This window comes from Procambarus clarkii, chromosome 63, assembly GCF_040958095.1.
Source record: "Procambarus clarkii isolate CNS0578487 chromosome 63, FALCON_Pclarkii_2.0, whole genome shotgun sequence".
NCBI lineage: Eukaryota > Metazoa > Arthropoda > Malacostraca > Decapoda > Cambaridae > Procambarus > Procambarus clarkii.
Genome location: NC_091212.1, coordinates 13,775,211 through 13,796,597, shown reverse-complemented (window position 1 = coordinate 13,796,597; position 21,387 = coordinate 13,775,211). Strand labels below are relative to the sequence as shown.

The window sequence follows — 21,387 nt, the reverse complement described above, 5'->3', positions numbered from 1 at the left end:
TTATTGTTATTTGGATTTTTTTTTAAATTTGAGAATTAAATCAATGTATATATATATATATATATATATATATATATATATATATATATATATATATATATATATATATATATATATATTAATATATATATATATATATATATATATATATATATATTATATATATATATATATATATATATATATATATATATATATATATATATATATATATATATATATATATATATAATATATATATATATATATATATATATATATATATTATTGTTCTACTCAATATGTGGCCATAGCAATAGTGGAGTAATATAATATATGCAGATGAAGAGTCACAGTAACGTGGCTAAAAAAATGTTGACCAGACCACACTAGAAATTGAAGAGACGACGACGTTTCGGTCCGTCCTGGACCATTATCAAGTCGATACCGTTAGGAAAATGTCATGTAGTATACAGCATGTGACTGGGGTTATAAGGTAGACTAAGATAAGAACATTAGAGAGGGTTACCTTGAGGTTACCTTGAGGTGCTTCCGGGGCTTAGCGTCCCCGCGGCCCGGTCGTCGACCAGGCCTCCTGGTTGCCGGACTGATCAACCAGGCTGTTGGACGCGGCTGCTCGCAGCCTGACGTACGAGTCACAGCCTGGTTGATCAGGTATCCTTTGGAGGTGCTTATCCAACCTCCAGGTTTAAACCTAATGTATGAGGGGGGTTTAAATGTATTAGGGGGTTTAAACCTAATGTATAAGGCCTAATATGAGAATTTGAAGTATGGGAAGCATGATGTATAGTCAACAAGCGCCACCACACTCCAGCAGTCATCCACAGCAGTAAACCACCGCTTCATAAGACCAGGGTCCAGATTAACGAAACAGTTACGCAAGTACTTACGAACATGTACATCTTTCCCCAATTTTTGCCGGCTTTGGTTACATTTATTAAACAGTTTATAAGCATGAAAACTTGCCAATCAACTGTTGTTATTGTTAAAAACAGCTTCCTGATGCTTCGGAGCTCATTAACTTTTAATAATTGTAAACAAAGCCTCCAAAAGATTGAGAAACGATGTACAGATTCGTAACTGCTTCGTGAATCTGGCTCCACGTACACAGCGCTCCACGAAAATTGTCGTACTCATTACTTACCAACGCATCTCTTTCTCGCCTCAAGACCCGCTTCCACTCGACCTTGTCCTCGAAATTTGATCACACATAAGCAAGGAAGTTCTTTAGCAAGGACGGGAGAGTTAGAGAAGTTCTTTAGCGAGTCTGGTAGACGGGAGAGTTAGAGAAAAACAAGGGAGAATATTAAATGGTGATGAGATTAGTAATAGATAGTGCCTAATGCCTAATGTTTAGTGCCTAATGAGTATCGGTGACGAAAGAGGTGCTAATGGGAACGTGACTATACTTAATGGTGTGAGGAGAGTGCAAGAGTGTATGACGGCTGATTGATCCATGGAAGAGGTGAGTACAGCACTGAAGATGAAACGTGAGGAACTGCAGGGACATATAGCAAAATATAATTAAATGTTGTAGAGACAAATGAACGGAGTGGGTGGGGGGGGGAATATGACTGAGGACTACAAGTAGAGTAGTGACCATACCACTGTATACAAAGACCATCGCGTGTGTAAGAATATTACACACAGAGATCACACTAACGTGATGCATCAAATGAACAAATCCACCAGGGCCGTGACGAGGATTCGAACCTGCGTCCGGGAGCATCTCAGACACTGCCTTAATCGACTGAGCTACGGCAGGGTTAAAATCCTGGTTTGTGCCTCGGAGAGGCTACGGGATCCAGTAAGTTCAGTAGAACTTCGGTTTCAACTCTTTTTTTTTTACCCTGTCGTAGCTCAGTCGATTAAGGCAGTGTCTGGGATGCTCCCGGACGCAGGCTCGAATCCTCGTCACGGCCCTTGTGGATTTGTAAGAATATTGTGTTGGTGTCGAGAACAGCGTGTGCGACAGAATATTGATCGCAAGAGTACAGGAAATAACTTGAGAGATTGATCACTGATGAACAAGCCGAGTTTCGTTGTGGAAGAACGTGTTGACAGATCGCATATTTACACTGACACAGCTTACTGCAGTGGCAAGTGAGAAACACTGAAAGGTGCTTAGCATTTATAAACTCCGGGGAAAACCATGTGATATAGTTAATAGAGAAGAACTTTAGAGACTGATCAACATTTATGCAGTTGTTTCGACGCACGAAGCAGTTCATGTATAAGAATTAATGACAATGATTCACTTGTTAGATATTAACACAGGTGTACGTTAGCGTTGGGTGACGTCACTGGTCATTGAATGCATCCAGACCCTGGCTGAGGTCATGAGGTAGACTAAGACAAGGTTAGAGAGCTGTGTAAACCTCGTGTATACGAGGCCTAACGTGAGAAGCTTGATGTATGTAAACCAAAAACAGTCTCTTCATCACAGAGTGAAATAGAACCTAGTAAAGAAGTTTAAGAGTGCATTGATACCTGGTTGATGGGGTTCTGGGAGTTGTTCTACTCCCCAAGCCCGGCCCGAGGCCAGGCTTGACTTGTGAGAGTTTGGTCCACCAGGCTGTTGCTTGGAGTGGCCCCGCAGGCCCACTTACCCACCACAGCCCGGCTGAAACGGAACTTCTCTTAGAAAACAGTCCAGTTTTCTCTTGAAGATGTCCACGGTTGTTCCGGCAATATTTCTTATAGTCGCTGGGAGGACGTTGAACAACCGCGGACATTGAGGTGTGGGAGAGAAGACTGTTGAAAGTGAATGTGAACAATAGTAAAGCAAAAGTGATAAAGGAGGAATATTTTATGTGTGTGTGAAATAAACGTGAATTACCGGAGATGGAAGGAAGTGCTGGAAGTGACAAGATCACATCATATACTTGAGATGAACAGTTCATAGAAGATGAACTTAAGAGTGGCTAGGGTTATCTTGAGATGATTTCGGGGCTTTTTAGTGTCCCCGCGGCCCAGTCCTCGACCAGGCCTCCACCCCCAGGAAGCAGCCCGTGACAGCTGACTAACACCCAGGTACCTATTTTACTGCTAGGTAACAGGGGTATAGGGTGAAAGAAACTCTGCCCATTGTTTCTCGCCGGCGCCTGGGATTATATCAGGGGAGTCATGTCAGGGGAGGAGAGGAAACTGGTGCAATGATGACAGAGTTCGGGTTAAGCAGCTGCAGTCAGAGCCCCGTATGAAGATGCTGTTTCCTCTCGTGTACTGATGCGTCGCGACGGTGTGGTATGAAATAAAGAGCGCAGGAGGAATGGGATAACGGCGGGAGGCATGTGTGGAAAGTTAGATTGAATAGGGAAATGAACAAGTGCTTGGGGAGATGAAAAGTCAATAGATCGCAAGATTGAGAGAATATTAAGATGGTTTTGGGGAAGAAGAAGAAGGCAGGGTTGTTGTTGATATAGATTCGCTACCTGGAACAAAAAGTTCCAAGTAGCACGGGCTATGGTGAGCCCGTAGTTCTCCCTTATGCAGGGAACGTTGTTGTGGTTTTAGATTCAGCTACTGAGAACAAAAGTTCCAAAGTAGCACGGGCTATGGTGAGCCCGTAGTGGACTTACCTGACACAAGGAGCGGAGCTGTAACTGGAAGGGAAGGTGGTCAGACATGCTGAGTGTGTGACGAGGCGGGGAATGAGTGTGATGCAGCAAAGAATGAGTGTGTTAGGAAGCGGGAAGTGTGGATAACACTTGGAATATGGACAGGAACCAGACTGGATCGAAGCGTTTTCCTGATAAATGGAAGAGAATACGATTGTATATGATATATGATATATAACGTACTATCAGAGGGCCTGACAGCTGAGTGAACACTGCTCGGGATTCGTAGTCCTAAGGTTCCGGGTTCGATCCCCGGTGGAGGCGGAAACAAATGTGCAGAGTTTCTTTAACGCTGTTGCACCTGTTCACCTAGTAGTAAATAGGTACCTGGGAGTTAAGACAGTTGCTATACGGGCTGCTTCCTAGGGGTGTGTAACAAAAAGGAGGCCTGGTTGAGGACCGGGCCGCGGGGACGCTAAGCCCCGAAATCATCTCAAGATAACCTCAAGAAGATATTCCACCAACACCACTATACACACCAGGTGTTGCGAGTGTGTGTCTCCCTCTCCCATCTCACCCTGGGACAGGAAGACAGTGGTTTCTACAGTGCACCATAGAGCCCAATGTATGTATAATGCAGATTATACATAGAGAGATTATCCACTCCTTCTGAAGATGTATTAATATACGAAAGTACTTAAGGAAATTCCTGTTTCAATTTTCCTCCGTGGTCTGACACTGTCATAGGCAGATTATATAGAAAAATTAGATCAATGCTATATACCGTATAGGCTTTCAGTTTATAGTATCCAAGGGTATATAATGAAAAGCTTAATAATTTCTTACCATTAGTTTATAAATTCATTGAAAACATACTGGAAAGTGAAATACTCAAACGCTGCAAATTTGTATTTAAGAGTGAATGTCTCCTTTAGACAGCTTGAACCATCCAGGTCCCTGATATCTACTTTAACCATGTTTACAAAATCCAGTGTGAAACATTTAATAGATTTGATGTACGATATACTAGTCAATACCTAAACCAGAGTTTAATAAAAACTATTTATAAGAACAGGTCAGGATTGTAATGGACAGGAGCCGGTCGGACAGCACACTGGACTTGTGATCCTGTGGTCCCGGGTTCGATCCCGGGCGTCGGCGAGAAACAATGGACATAGTTTCTTTCACCCTCTGCCCCTATTACCTAGCAGTAAAAATAGGTACCTGGGTGTTAATCAGTTGTCACGGGCTGCTTCCTGGGGGGTGGAGGCCTGGTCGAGGACCGGGCCGCGGGGACACTAAAAAGCCCCGAAATCATCTCAAGAATGTTTAATCGTGTGAGAGATTTAAACGTGTAGGGAGCCGGGCCTCCATCACCACCTGTCAGCGCCAACAATGACCCACCAGCATACTGGCCTCGGAGGGGCAGACGGGCCTACTGAATCTCGGACCTCGAGAAAAAGAGAGAATACTCTCCTCTCAGTACCCTGTGAGACGGATGGTTCTTCGGGTGTGACCGTCTTAGACCCTCGGGCCAGAGAGGAGGGCTTGGCCCACAGTGTTCCTGGTCTTCTTCCAGTCCTTAAAGCTCAATCTCAATCATTCAACCGTCCTCACCATCGCTCTATTTGACAGGGTGAAGAGAATTTGGATTATGGCAGTATCTTGGCGAGGATTTGGGGTCGGCTTTCGGGGGGAATATTGTCTGGCCTCGGTGGGTACCTTTGTGCGCCTTCACACAAATGAACCGTTTTTTAAGGCGGCGATGTCTTTTGTGTAGCTGTGTTGACAAGACGCTTTTGCCCCGTCTGAGCTGGTTTGGTTCATGATGTTCATGAAGCTAATCCACTGAAGATATCGACTAAAGCACGTACAAGAATTCGGGACCATCTGGTCACCATTTAGTCCGGGAGACATCTCCCGTCACGCAGGGTGCAGTCGCGCCTCCACAGATCTCCAGTATCAGCTCTTGATACTGGTAATGGCTCAAAAGGGCCAACACCACTTACGGGCTATTCATGCCCGTGCCACCTTTTGGGTGGCTTAATCTTCATCAATCAATCAAGAATTCGGCGCGTTCATCTGTCTAGTACTTGTCACTTGCTTTTTTCTCCCCTTGCCGCTGTTGCTGGTGTAAGTTGATGCAACGGAGAAAATAAAATTCTTTTGTTGATGCTTACACAATGTCAGGAATGTCAGTCTCGTTACTCTATCCACCTGTCATCCCAATTTATACACGGTTGAAAGCTGTTCACAAATGGTTACGACTTATCGTCCGTACGGAGCCGTTCTCACAATATTGAACATATTCACTCCTGTGTCCGCACACAGCAAGTCTCACCTGTCGCTACAATTAATGTTTCTTGTGTATCCTCTTGCTTAGAGGACGAGGCTTTCTTGGTCTCTGTGATCCACTCAAACTTAATCCTGGTGTAAACATAATCACAATCTGTGATTCAATTTTTCGTCTGGTAGTGGTGTTTTGACTTAGTCTATCGAGGAATAGAGGAATATAATAGTCCTCTTATTTAATATTCTTTAAAGCACGAGGAATATCATCTCTGAGTGACTGACCAGCCAGCAAGTAATGGTCCAGGAGGCTCCGAAGCCTCGTTACTTGATTTTTTAAGTCAAGATTGGGTGGGGCTTAAGCGTATACTTAGACCCATCTCTAAGGGCTCACGTATACGCTTATCAAGTGTATATACCTCGAGAAGCGGGATACATCTCTTGGTATATATATATCCCGTTAACTCGTTGAAATGTGTGTACATCCGGGGCTGATGGAAACATGCGCGTTCCACAGCCTCCTCCTGATCATCTCTTGCATCCATTCATCCTCAAGTTATGCTCGTTCAAGCGGCGGCTGACCAGAGAGACCCATTCAGCATACTGTGGAATCACACACTGTACCCGGGTGAAGCACTGACAGCATTCATCACTACAGCACAAGCTATAAGTTAAATATGTCGGTATTTGATTTATATAACCAAAAAATTAACTGACATGTATATTGACAAATGTTTTTTATTTTTCTCAAAACTAAATTAGTTATATATATATATATATATATATATATATATATATATATATATATATATATATATATATAGTCTTTAATTTTGAACGAGCGGTCGCCTCGGCCTAGTTGGCAACGCTTTGCTTGCCCAATTGCCTAACAGGACCAAGAAAAAAAAAGTTTTTTTTTTTTTGTATTTTTACAAAACTGTCGCGGTGTTTGCATATATGACTGATGGTTTAAGTAAAATTCAGCCGATAATAACCACTCCCTGTGCTGGCAGCTGCCTCCCCCCCCCCCTCCTCCCTGTTCATATATATACTCTTTGGAAGTGTCAAAGATCATTAATGTCCACATTAATGTCCAAAAAGCCACTAGTGGTTTTACAAGATTGTAATTACTATATTATGTATCCTCACAATCCCAATGTACCTTCTTGTATATAAATAAATAAATAAATAAAGATATTTTAGAAAATTTTCTTAACTTTTCAATTTTCGTAAAGAAACTTCAGCTTGAGTTTTGTAGCCAATAGCTCCAAATCTTTTGAGTCCTACAACTGCTCGTCAGAATCACAACGTGAACAGAATTTTATGACGGAGAATGAAGCTCTTTAAAGGAAATTCAAACACTCGCTCCAGTATATCATTTATATTAATAAATATACAATATGATACAACAAATGGAATGTACAGATTATACACAAGAGGTTTAATAAACTTTTTGGTAGAGACAAGTGACTAGCAAGATGGTGATCAAAGGCCTTGGTTAAGGTGGTGGACAAGGCACGTGGTTTTCCATCTCGATATCCATTATTACCGACAAGTTATATAAAATATGAAAGATTTCGAAGGATAAAAACTGTTTCAACAGTTCCTGGAAGGCGTGATTATATTATATATATATATATATATATATATATATATATATATATATATATATATATATATATATATATATATATATATATACACACACATACATACATAAAGTATTCTGTCATGTTATTCTGAAAGAAAGTAGGAATATCAAGGATACAATTTTATGTATTAAAGGTTCACTGTGCTGGGATCTTCCATAACAAATGTGCTGGATAAAAACTAACAACAAATTCTATGTATGAAATTTGGATGATGTGATATATCAAATAATATTTTTTTTTTTTAGAATAATTTTCAGTCGATTGATTTGTTAAGATGTCAATTTATGACTCGTGCACATCTTTCCTCTCACTAAATACACGATAAAGAATTCAAAAGTCAACAATAGGGCCTCTCGAATTGATTTTTAACTTTCTCCACTATGTTTCCATAGCGGCAGGAGATCAGACCCCATATATTGCATCTGAATATGACTTTAATGCTGTGAACCTCGTCTCTTCCCCTAGAGGCAGACGACAGGCTCCGGGTGTAAGAACACGTCTGTGATGACACGTCGTCTTCGATGCTAATGCATCTTTGACGACGCTGGAGGAGACGTAAGGGTGTCACTGGTGCTTCCTCTACACGTAGCTCTCCTGTCGGGAGGAGTAGATGAGGAAGGAGTCTAGAAGGCGGGGCTCGACCAGCTCGGCGGCGTCCATCCCTCGCAGCTCCTCAGACCCCAGCGACGACGCAATCTTCCGCAGGGCCGCCTGAAACAGTCGTAATTATAAGACATGTTGACTCCTGCAAGAATCAGTTACGACAGTTTTAAAGTTTACCGTCACAGCTTTCTTGGGGTAAATTTTGATATTTTAGTCTATCCACCTGGGTTATTGACTAGTTAATGTGTTCTTGTAGTTGGGAACGATTGTTCTACATATGTTCTAAAATTGTGTTTATTTTGGTAAAGCAGAGATCTAGGCCAGTTGTGTGGTTGACTGCTTTTTTCAGGGTGGATCTGGGTAGAGCCAGACCAACAAACCATTCACCACGTATCGACCAAGGGGGCTCCAGGGGACTAGGAGAACCATTAGAGAGAGGGGGACAGTGTCTGTTATCAGGGTCCGAGGATAAGAGCTTTGGGTTTCAAATGAGCCTATAGATTCAAGAGGGGGAGCCCAAACACCAACTATTCATCCCCATCTTGCCTGCAGGCATCGCTCTATTATTGGCTTACAGATTTAAGTGGGCGTAGAATAAAGCGGGCAATTGGTCTATGGGTTTAGGGGCATGACTTGTGCCCTGGCATTCATATGCCAGGGCACAAGTCATGCCCTCCTGGGTTCGAAGGGGCAGGAAAGTCAGTGCCAGTCAGTGGTCTTTGATACTTTCATAAGCAGTGTTGTTAGTAGTCTGTTCCCATTTCATATTCATTGATATTTCATTGCCTTGTTAAGGATATAGAGTAGGATGTCTTAATGTTAATGATCTAGTGTACTTTGAGTATTAATTACTATTCTATCTTATCTACTAGCTTGCTGGATAAGTAGTCGAACTCTGCTCTCGTTCCTTTGTTTCGCTGCTTTAATTCTCCATATCCTCCCAGAGTCTTTTTTAACTAACTGTTCAAGTATATTGTTGAGGTGATCAACATCTGCACGTTTCCAGTGACTAGGGATATGGGTTCCGACTGCCCTGAGAGGTCAGGTAGATTATGGAGTGATGACCTGGGCGGGTGTTATTGAATGTGAAAGTTAGGGCACCTGTGGTCATAAGATTGACACCTGGCTTACAGGAAAGGCGGACAATACTAAGATTGCACAAGTGTTAAACGGGTATTTTATCCAGGTATTATAAATGGTGGCAGCGGTGGGATTAAGGATACAATTTGTTATTGAATCATTACAATTTTTTGCACATTATAACGAATATATAATAACTCGTATTGCCATTATGGCAATGCAGTCCCCTGTTAGCACTGGGATAGAGATCTTTGTCTTGTCCATTTCTCCTACAAGCCTGAAAGGCAATTGACCGAAGTCTTGGCCATACCAAAATGAACACATTTTTAAGAACACGTGTAGAACCACCATTCCCCACCAACACAAATGAACTGTTGCATCAGGAATGCCAACTCCACAACTTCTGGAGTAGTCAGCCTTCAGCCCCTTTAAAATGCTGTGACGTCAGTAAAGACCACATCCCACAATAACCGACGTTCAGTAAAGTTGGTCAATTTATTTATTTTATTTACATACAAGGAGATACATTGGGTTGAGAGTACATAACATTGGGTTGAGAGTACATAACATTGGGTTGAGAGTACATAACATTGGGTTGAGAGTACATAACATTGGTGTTTGAGCGTTACTTTGGGCCAAGCCACTAACACACATAGCTTAAATGTCAAGAAGTAAATTACAATGGCATTGAACGTTCAGAGAGATATACTACTAACAATTAAATACAATAAGCAAAGAACATAATATTTGTTTACAGATATGATTTTTTGTCTACTAATTGCACAACTGCAAATGCATGCAAGATGAGCTTAAAGCTAAAACGCCTACACCCTCACCAGGCAGGCGACGAGGACGGCGTCGCTGTGGTTCCGTTCCTCTTCGTCCTTACACAGTCTCACCAGCCGCGCCGCCCCGCCCAGCTCCACCACCTGCTGCGCCACACTCGCCTCCCGACACAACCTGACGGAGGCACCAACAACTTGGTAATTACAACTGTTAAAAATGGTTTTATCACTTTGATATTTGGGAGAAGTGTCTGTCACCCCTCTTATCTAGGCGAACGATTGAGGGACAGGGGGCCAGATTCACGAAACCACTTACACAAATACTTACGAACGTGTTCATCTTTCCTCAATCTTTGACGGCTTTGGTTACATTTATTAAACAGTTTACAAGCATGAAAACTTGCCAGTAAACTGTTGTTCTTGTTATAAACAGCCTCCTGGTGCTTCGGAGCTCATTAACTGTTTAATAATTGTAAACAAAGCCGCCAAAGATTGAGAAAAGATGTACAGGTTCGTAAGTGCTTGCGTGAATCTGGTCCCTGGTGCTTGGGATTAATCTCTCTAAACTTTGCAGGGTTACTAGTCTTAGGGGATGGTCATAGGTGGGTCTGAGTTAATCCCCCATACTCTTGCTTTTGCAGGATATAGCAACTGATGCTAATTTTCGAATCCCCTTATATACCAGACTCCATCGTCACAATAACATGCATCTAGCATACTAGCTTCTACATAATTAACATTTAATCTTTTGTAATTTAGTTGATGAGGACAATGATGCAACAAATGAAGGGTAGGGAAGGTAGTATAGCGGGCAGAAGGTGATGATGATGATGTGGATAGGGTGTGAAGATAGTCACAGTGGTGAGGATGGGTATGTGTGGTATAGGTAGTAACTGAAGGATGAGTGTGTGAGATGGTTGCAGTGGCTAAGCCTGTGTTAGTAGGATGATTATAGTGAGTAGGGAAGCTGTGACCTCCGACACCCCAAACAGCCTCACTGTTTTTGTTCACACTAAAGTAGTATTGCTATATATATATATGTATACATGAGCTATCTTTGCATTAGTGTCTGTATTAGTGAAGTCTCTCTAGGTGTGGTTTTCACCGCTGAAGTCCCGATAGTATATGGAGCCCGTCGGCTCAGGGAGTAGAGCCGGCCCCCCCAACACCTCCGCACGCACCCCCCCCCCCCCCTGCTTGGGGATCAGAAACCAAGCCAGGGAGGCCCGGCTTCAGTAGAGCCAGCCTATAATTTGCAAATAGGCTTGCATTGTGCAGCTTCATAGTGTGAGTGTGTCAGGATATCTGGGGGTGTCACACCTGGAGTGTGTCAGGATATCTGGGGGTGTCACACCTGGAGTGTGTCAGGATATCTGGGGGTGTCACACCTGGAGTGTGTCAGGATATCTGGGGGTGTCACACCTGAAGAGTGTCAGGATATCTGGGGGTGTCACACCTGGAGTGTCAGGATATCTCGGGGTGTCACACCTGGAGTGTGTCAGGATATCTGTGGGTGTCATACCTGGAGAGAGCGATGGCGGACTTCTGTTGTATCCTCTCTGCCGTGGCCACCTCCGGGAGGCGGTGGGTGGGGGCGGGGCGGGTGTGGAGGAGGGCCAGCAGGAGGGCCACGCCCCCGCCCACCACCACCTCCTCTGCTGCTTCCCGCCACCCCGCCAGGTTGGCCAACACCGTCGCGATCTGCCGGACAGGAAACTCACGCTGAGAATGTCTAATCTAATTACAAGTCTTGCAAACGAGCAACGAAGTTTGAAGTTAAAAAAAAACATGTACAAACTTTATGAGCTCGACTTCAAGTGATGTCAAGACTCTGTATCAACTATTATAAAAAAAGGTTTAATAGGATCGAAGTAAAAAAAAAAAATCTTCATATTTGAGGGGAAACTAAAGAATTATAAAAAGATATTTTTAAGATAATGTAAGATAATTATCTTTTATTTTAAGATAAAAGATAATATAAGATATTCCCCTCTTCATATTTGAGGGATACTAAAGCATTATAAAAAGGTTTAATAGGATCGAAATAAAAAAATCTTCATATTTGAGGGGAAACTAAAGAATTATAAAAAAATTAACACGATGGACGTAAAAAAAATCTTCATGTTCTGGGGGGGAAGCTGACCTGATCCTTAGTGAAGATGGAGATGGTGGGGTTGTCTCTGGCGGCCTTGAGGAGGACCTGGGCGGTGCCGGCGGCCCTCATGGCCTCGACACACCCGCCGTCAAGGAACGTCAGGTTGGCCAGCGCCGCAGACGCCAGGAGGAAGATCTCAGAGGACCGCGTACCCTGAGCCAGCCCTGTCAAGGGAAGATTGAGACGTTGATAACGACGTTTAAAATATTCCCACAAGAGTAATTGACACAAAAGTTGGAAGCTGTTCTGCGCTCATCTCTTAATTCGAGGATTTCGGCAGGGGAAAAACATCTGCTTTTTATTGCGGAACAAAAATTATTGGACAGATTAATTAAACAAGGACATCGATTTAAGTGGGTAGCCCAATAGGCAGTACTGAGCGTACAAGCGAGACGCTAGAGCTCTACAACAGACTAAAAAAAAAAAAATAAGCGCAAGACAGCTTCGCTAATTGTTCTTTTATGTGGCTTAATTATGTCATTACGGGAGCCATTAACGGTTTAGATTAGATGTGGGGGAGATGGGGAGAGTGTATTTAGGGTTTACCTGTAAGGTAGTTGTTGGGGAGATGGGGAGAGTGTTTTAGGGTTTACCTGTAAGGTAGTTGTTGGGGAGATGGGGAGAGTGTTTTTAGAGTTTACCTGTAAGGTAGTTGTTGGGGAGATAGGGAGAGTTTTTTTAGGGTTTACCTGTAAGGTAGTTGTGGGGGAGATGGGGAGAGTGTTTTTAGGGTATACCTGTAAGGTAGTTGTGGGGGAGATGGGGAGAGTGTTTTTAGGGTTTACCTGTCAGGGCGGCGACGATGGCGCCCATGTGGGTGTGGAGGGCGGCGAGGCGGTGGGCGTTCTCCACCCAGGGCGAGGTGATCTGCGCCAGCACCCCGGCCGCCTCGCTGCGCTCCTCCTCTGGACCCTCCTCGTCACACAGCACCTCCGCCACCACCTCCACGCCGCCAGCCTGAGACACATACAACATACTGGGTGATGAAGAGGCACAGCGTCAGCCTGAGACACATACAACATACTGGATGATGAAGAGGCACAGCGCCAGCCTGAGACACATACAACATACTGGGTGATGAAGAGGCATAGCGCCAGCCTGAGACACATACAACATACTGGGTGACGAAGAGACACAGCGCCAGCCTGAGACATACAATAAACTGGGTGATGAAGAGGCACAGCGCCAGCCTGAGACACATACAACATACTGGGTGATGAAGAGGCACAGCGCCAGCCTGAGACACATACAACATACTGGGTGACGAAGAGACACAGCGCCAGCCTGAGACATACAATAAACTGGGTGATGAAGAGGCACAGCGCCAGCCTGAGACACATACAACATACTGGGTGATGAAGAGGCACAGCGCCAGCCTGAGACACATACAACATACTGGGTGATGATGAGGCACAGCGTCAGCCTGAGACACATACAACATACTGGGTGATGAAGAGGCACAGCGCCAGCCTGAGACACATACAACATACTGGGTGATGATGAGGCACAGCGTCAGCCTGAGACACATACAACATACTGGGTGATGAAGAGGCACAGCGCCAGCCTGAGACACATACAACATACTGGGTGATGATGAGGCACAGCGCCAGCCTGAGACACATACAACATACTGGGTGATGAAGAGGCACAGCGCCAGCCTGAGACACACACAAGTTCAAGTATGTTTATTGAGACAAGAAAGAAATACATCTCAAAGGGATAGAGTAGCTTAGGCTATTTCTACCCCCGGAGGCCTGGTCGAGGACCGGGCCGCGGGGACACTAAAAGCCCCGAAATCATCTCAAGATAACCTCAAGATAACCCCCCCTAAACCTGGGACACAATGTACACAAAATAAAATTTAAGTCGGACATCCTGAGCAAATTTAAAACACATAACAATATAAAACGTTAATATATATCTTGTCGGGGACAGGAAGCCTTTTTTCTTGCCTTAACGAGACTAAACCCCTCCTCCCCCCCCCTACCCTCCCTCTCTCCCCATAGAATAGGGGGCGGAGCTATCAGTAGGGCTGCTTGTCAACCCCATCCTATTGCCTAGCCTCGTCCTCTCACCCACCCGGGTGACGCCCCCCACCATTAACCACGCCCCCCACCATTAACCACGCCCCCCACCATTAACCACGCCCCCCCTCCCCGTGTCATTTATAAAACAAATTACCCGTCGCTGCAAAATAGGGGGAAAATGACCAAGTGGAGTGAGGGGGGGGGGGCGTTGATCAATGAGAACGTGGATTAAGTGCATGAAGGTTTAATAGCTGTTTAATCGGGGTGAGGATCACGTCTATTGGGGGGATCAGGTCTATTGGGGGGATCAGGTCTATTGGGGGGATCAGGTCTATTGGGGGGATCGTCTATTGGGGGAATCACGTCTATTGGGGGGATCACGTCTATTGGGGGGATCACGTCTATTGGGGGGATCACGTCTATTGGGGGGATCACGTCTATTGGGGGGATCACGTCTATTGGGGGGATCACGTCTATTGGGGGGATCACGTCTATTGGGGGGATCACGTCTATTGGGGGGATCACGTCTATTGGGGGGATCACGTCTATTGGGGGGATCACGTCTATTGGGGGGATCACGTCTATTGGGGGGATCACGTCTATTGGGGGGATCACGTCTATTGGGGGGATCACGTCTATTGGGGGGATCACGTCTATTGGGGGGATCACGTCTATTGGGGGGATCACGTCTATTGGGGGGATCACGTCTATTGGGGGGATCACGTCTATTGGGGGGATCACGTCTATTGGGGGGTTATCTTGAGGTTATCTTGAGATGATTTCGGGGCTTTTAGTGTCCCCGCGGCCCGGTCCTCGACCAGGCCTCCACCCCCAGGAAGCAGCCCATGACAGCTGACTAACACCCAGGTACCTATTTTACTGCTAGGTAACAGGGGCATAGGGTGAAAGAAACTCTGCCCATTGTTTCTCGCCGGCGCCTGGGATCGAACCCAGGACCACAGGATCACAAGTCCAGTGTGCTGTCCGCTCGGCCGACCGGCTCCCCGACCGGAGGAATCACGTCTATTTGGGGGATCACGTCTATTGAGGGATCGCGTCTATTGAGGGATCGCGTCTATTGAGGGATCGCGTCTATTGAGGGATCGCGTCTATTGAGGGATCGCGTCTATTCAGTAAAGACGTATTTTGTCATGCCGCAGAAACTCCCCGCTCACTCTCGCAAGCAATTTCTTCATTCCAAACTAAATTTGATGAAATGGGTCTGCTGGGTGTACCTCGTCTATGTAGACATGTCTGCTGGGTCTACCTCGTATATGTAGACATGTATACCGGATGTATCTCACGTAGGTGTACAAATGTAGTTTTTATGCAAATTTCCAAGTTGTAGGAAATACAATAAAACTTCATCAATGTTTATATTTCTATCCTAATGACCAACATACCATTTTAACCTGTGCCTTAAATGAGACCAAGAAGCTTACAAGCTTCTGGATCTTAATTATCAATCTCAATCTAGACGGTCTCGCTTCATGCAGGTCGGCGTTCAATCCCCGACCGTCCAAGTGGTTGGGCACCATTCCTTTCCCCTCCGTCCCATCCCAAATCCTTTTCCTGACCCCTTCCAAGTGCTATATAGTCGTAATGGCTTGGCGCGTCCCCACCCTTTGATAATTCCCTTCCCTTATAAGCTTCAGGAAACCTCTGATCAATCCCCATTTTATTCCCTTGATAAGCTTTCAATCACGACTGTTGTTATCGAGGGCCTCGAACCGGGGACCGGACTCACCTTCTCCAGTTCGACGATGCCGTCGACGACGCAGCAGACGGTGGCGAGGGCCCTGAGCGCCGCCACCCGGGCGTGTCGCAGCCGCGGCTCCACGCACACGCCCAGCAGGCCGCGCACGCCCCCGTGGCGCGCAATCAGGCGGCAGATGTGACCTCCGTCCACGCCCAGCGCCGTCAGGTGAGACACGGCAGAGATGACCTCGGCGTCTTGAGGGTCCTCCAGCAGCCGCACCACCACCTGAGGGGGGGAGAGAACCGTAGGGGTCAATACAGGTCGCTCCCCGGGGTCACCACGGGTCACCACGGGTCGCCACGGGTCGCCACAGGTCACCACAGGTCACCACGGGTCGCCACGGGTCGCCACGGGTCGCCACGGGTCGCCACGGGTCGCCACAGGTCGCCCCCGGATGCGTCTCGGGGTCAAGGACAAAGGGAAGCTAATGTGAGCATGAGCAGGCCAAGATTAAAGTCGACGCTTGTGTTTGATCACAGACTCGAGCAGAGATCAGGTCTGCGCAGTCAAAGGGTCAAAGGTGCACCGCAAGGGCTCACAAATAACTATATATATCTTTTCTGATGCCAATGATAAGCATTATTTTGATATTTATTGATCGGAAAAAATAATAATTTATAATTTCAATTGTATTTAGTTCAAAAGGTGTTGAGTGCTACGATCTAAATGATGATTTTTGACTTGTGAAACACGACAAAAATTATTATTTTCACTAGGCTATATTTTTTTGTTTTAATTGTAACTTTGCCAGCTGGCCCTTGGCACCATGATCTGTAGGGCAGGAGTGCCAGCTGGCCCTTGGCACCATGATCTGTAGGGCAGGAGTGCCAGCTGGCCCTTGGCACCATGATCTGTAGGGTAGGAGTGCCAGCTGGCCCTTGGCACCATGATCTGTAGGGCAGGAGTGCCAGCTGGCCCTTGGCACCATGATCTGTAGGGCAGCCGTGCAGGAGTGCCAGCTGGCCCTTGGCACTCACCGTAATCTCGCGGCTGAGCATGAGGTCGACCAGCTTGGTGAAGGCGTGTCCCAGCGCCGTCACCACCTGCACCACCTGGCGGGCGGCGTCGGGGTCGCCGCGTCCGCCGCTGCACACCTCCGTCAGCCGCTCACAGATCTGCTGGACCACCTTCCTCTGGCGCCCCAGCGACGACTGTACAAACACAACACAACACTGAGAATGTCACAATAATGTTGCTTGGAAAACAGAAACTCAAATCCCTCCACACACACACACACACACACACACACACACACACACACACACACACACACACACACACACACACACACACACACACACACACACACAACGTTACTACACCTCCAGTTAACATATTCGTGCATCACAAAACACTTACGAATCGTCCTGATATTGTTAGTGTGTGTTGGTCGTAATTATTTATCACGTGTAGGTCACACACTCTCCTACATGGGGACATGTAGTCTCCTACATGGGAGACATGCACTCTCCTACATGGGAGACATGCACTCTCCTACATGGGGGACATACACTCTCTTACATGGGGGACATACACTCTCCTACATGGGGGACATACACTCTCCTACATGGGGGACATACACTCTCCTACATGGGGGACATACACTCTCCTACATGGGGGACATACACTCTCCTACATGGGGGACATACACTCTCCTACATGGGGGACATACACTCTCCTACATGGGGGACATACACTCTCCTACATGGGGGACATACACTCTCCTACATGGGGGACATACACTCTCCTACATGGGGGACATACACTCTCCTACATGGGGGACATACACTCTCCTACATGGGGGACATACACTCTCCTACATGGGGGACATACACTCTCCTACATGGGGGACATACACTCTCCTACATGGGGGACATACACTCTCCTACATGGGAGACATATACTCTCCTACATGTACAGCACATGTGAAGGGGGGGGTGAACAGTGCCAGAACTGACGTGCTAGTGGGCAGTGTGACGAGTCGCACTGATGCTACCACACTCTTTGAGGTTATCTTGAGGTTATCTTGAGATGATTTCGGGGCTTTAGTGTCCCCGCGGCCCGGTCCTCGACCAGGCCTCCACCCCCAGGAAGCAGCCCGTGACAGCTGACTAACACCCAGGTACCTATTTACTGCTAGGTAACAGGGTCATTCAGGGTGAAAGAAACTTTGCCCATTTGTTTCTGCCTCGTGCGGGAATCGAACCCGCGCCACAGAATTACGAGTCCTGCGCGCTATCCACCAGGCTACGAGGCCCCATGGAATTCAGGCCCCACTCTGCCTGGCCCTATGGAATTGGTGTAAGCTAATATGATACAAAATATAGAATATAATGAGATTAAAATCAAGCAACATGTGATTAGGCAATGAGAGGTGAGGGGACTGTGAGTCAAAACACCCATTTCACTTATGGTAAAAGGAGAAATGCTTGGAGTGACTCTGTGTACATGCGGCTCAGGCTTGGGTACAAATATTACTGGGAATATGGGATAGATGTTCATGGTAATGACACGAAGTGTAAACTATGTGGTATGTTAAGGTCTCACACCCTTGCCCATTATATTCTTGATTGTCTGTTGATTAGTGTATATAGAAACACTGAGATAAGGACTGTTCCTGAACAAATAGCCTGGATGTGTCACAACGGAAAGGTTGATGATATTCTTGAGAGATATAAGAATTTTGCACCAAGATTGTAATATTTTGTTGAATTATCTGCAGGTGTCTTGCAAATTGTCTATACAGTATCCCTAGGTCATAAAAGTATTTGTGTGTACGTCTGATAACATACTACTTGTGAAGGAGGAAATGTATATTTTTACCTCTCAAAATGTTTGGTAATGTGTTTATTTGTGATGTGTGTCTATGTATATATTAACACGTTGTACTGAATGGGGTGAGAATAGCTTGAGCTACCTCATCCCTTTGTGTGTATTTTACCTCAATAAACTTATTTCAATTTCAATTTCAATTTCAGGTGAGGGGACTCGCTGGGGGACTCACCTGGGGCTGGGGACTCACCCGGGGCTGGGGACTCGCCGGGGGACTCACCCGGGGACTCACCCGGGGCTGGGGACTCACCGGGGGACTCACCCGGGGCTGGGGACTCGCCGGGGGACTCACCCGGGGCTGGGGACTCGCCGGGGGACTCACCGGGGGACTCACCTGGGGCTGGGGACTCACCTGGAGACTCACCTGGGGCTGGGGACTCGCCTGGAGACTCACCTGGGGCTGGGGACTCGCCTGGAGACTCACCTGGGGCTGGGGACTCACCTGGGACTGGGGACTCACCTGGGGCTGGGGACTCACCCGGGGACTCACCTGGGGCTGGAGGTCGGGGTCGGCGGAGGTCCACTGGGTGATGTAGTCCTTGAGGAAGTTGTTGATGTGCGTGACGACGGAGCCCGCCAACACCGGCACCTGTCCCAAGTCCAGCCACTCCAGCCTCCTGTCAAGACAACACCTGTCTGTACTGGTCACTATAGCACACCTGTTAACACCTGTCCCAAGTCCAGCCACTCCAGCCTCCTGTCAAGACAACACCTGTCTGTACTGGTCACTATAGCACACCTGTTAACACCTGTCCCAAGTCCAGCCACTCCAGCCTCCTGTCAAGACAACACCTGTCTGTACTGGTCACTATAGCACACCTGTTAACACCTGTCCCATCTACAGCCTTCTGTCAAGACAACACCCGTCTGTACTGGTCACTATAGCACACCTGTTAACACCTGTCCCATCTACAGCCTTCTGTCAACACAACACCTGTCTGTACTGGTCACTATAGCACACCTGTTAACACCTGTCCCATCTCCAGCCTTCTGTCAACACAACACCTGTCTGTACTGGTCACTATAGTACACCTGTTAACACCTGTCCCATCTACAGCCTTCTGTCAAGACAACACCTGTCTGTACTGGTCACTATAGCACACCTGTCATCATCCTGATGCAGCATAGACAGTGAAGGTTTAGGTTTAACTCTACAAGCGATGTCAACATTAAAATAAAAATCCCTTCCTAAATTATCTAATATTATCTTAATCTAGTATTAAGACACTTTCTTTTGCATCTATAGTATAGAACATTCTTCGGCAAACATTCTGAGGTAAAATAAATGACTACAAAGTAAACCTGTCTTAAAGCACCAGCGAATACAGCCCCACATTGGAGAACAAACTTGGAGAACTTACAATAGGAGAACAGTTTGTTCTCCCGATTTGCCACTCCGGCAAAACAACAACATACGAACCAAAGCAACCTAACCTAACCTAACCTGTCGAGGCGGATGCACTGAAAACGGTCAATAATATTACAGGACTTTGCTGCTAATACGCCGCATTTATTTGTGTGCTACGTATTAGGCTAGAAGAGAAGGAGGAAGAAGAGAGAAAATGGAGGGTCAGCACTCACTGGCACAGTCTGGCGAACTCGGTTGAGACTACATGCGCCCGACGTTGGATGGCCCTGATGGCATGGCGGGAAGTGGCGTTGACGGAGACGGCGTTGGCGGGCAACTGGAGGCCACTTGTGGTGTCCCCCGGCAAGGACTTGGACTGGAGGGTATTCATGCACTCCGACTCGTACAACGCACTCAGCTCCTGCAGCCACTGGCTCACCGACGCGTTTCTGAAAGAGCGACAAGACCCGGAGTCCATTACTCAGTACTTGGCGACAGTTCGTAAGACTTAATGTACATGGTTTACCTTGATCAAGCGTTGCACTGGTGCTTAGTCTCGGGAGCTGGTGAGTATACTGTGGTATACTCAAGCTTTCCTCATCATGTCGGAGGAAAGTATTTGATTCTAATGGGAATAAATCTATGGTAATATATGTTCTCCGAGCCCTCAGCCCTACTCCCGGGCCTCGGGTCCATCTAGGAGAGCGTCCACCAGAGGTAGGAGCACAGTAGCACTTCGGAGCCCGTGTTGGCGGGTGATGGTAATATGGGGGCTGTTGCACATTGTCGACTGGGGGGGGGTTCACGCCCCCTCTCTCTTCCCTTCCACCTGGAGGGGTGGGAGGGGGTGGTGATGGAGGGGACAGGGATGGAAGTGGAGGAGAGAGCGAAGAGAAAGTATGTGGCGAGGGGAAGGAATGATTCAATGATATTGTAATGTTTGAAGTACTCTTTCTCGGTGTAACTTTGATTCACACACACACACACACACACACACACACACACACACACACACACACACACACACACACACACACACACACACACACACACACACACACATACATTTTGCAGCATGACAATTCAGTGGGTGACAATCAATCAGAGTAGGAGAAGTCATCCCACAGAACCTCTCACATTCCACAGCTCTCTATATGCAAATCGGGGCTCAGTGAGTTCCCCTCGGTTCTTCCCCTCCCCCTCTCACCCCTCCCCTATTCTCTACCCCACTGGGCTCACCCCGCCCCCCTCTCCCTCTTTACCAGCTTCCACCAGTTAACATTCCTCAGCATCCCAG

At 46.4% G+C, this 21,387-nt stretch overlaps 1 protein-coding gene across 4 annotated transcripts in view; it reads right to left on the bottom strand.

Moving 5' to 3' along the window:
- Positions 1 to 7,215: 7,215 nt before the first annotated feature.
- Positions 7,216 to 21,387, bottom strand: part of LOC123769513 (protein inscuteable homolog) — a 67,487-nt gene continuing 53,315 nt past the window's right edge. For 3 of the 4 annotated variants that reach the window (XM_045760686.2, XM_045760685.2, XM_045760688.2), the window contains 9 exons: positions 20,324 to 20,539; positions 19,233 to 19,359; positions 16,888 to 17,061; positions 15,899 to 16,135; positions 12,910 to 13,081; positions 12,113 to 12,288; positions 11,492 to 11,670; positions 10,021 to 10,144; positions 7,216 to 8,212 (listed from right to left, as the gene is read on the bottom strand). In XM_045760686.2, coding sequence (XP_045616642.2) covers positions 8,081 to 8,212; positions 10,021 to 10,144; positions 11,492 to 11,670; positions 12,113 to 12,288; positions 12,910 to 13,081; positions 15,899 to 16,135; positions 16,888 to 17,061; positions 19,233 to 19,359; positions 20,324 to 20,539 — 1,537 coding nt within the window. In that variant the 3' untranslated portion in view covers positions 7,216 to 8,080. The remainder of the gene's footprint in view (positions 8,213 to 10,020; positions 10,145 to 11,491; positions 11,671 to 12,112; positions 12,289 to 12,909; positions 13,082 to 15,898; positions 16,136 to 16,887; positions 17,062 to 19,232; positions 19,360 to 20,323; positions 20,540 to 21,387) is intronic. The other variant, XM_069308742.1, reaches the window with a different exon arrangement.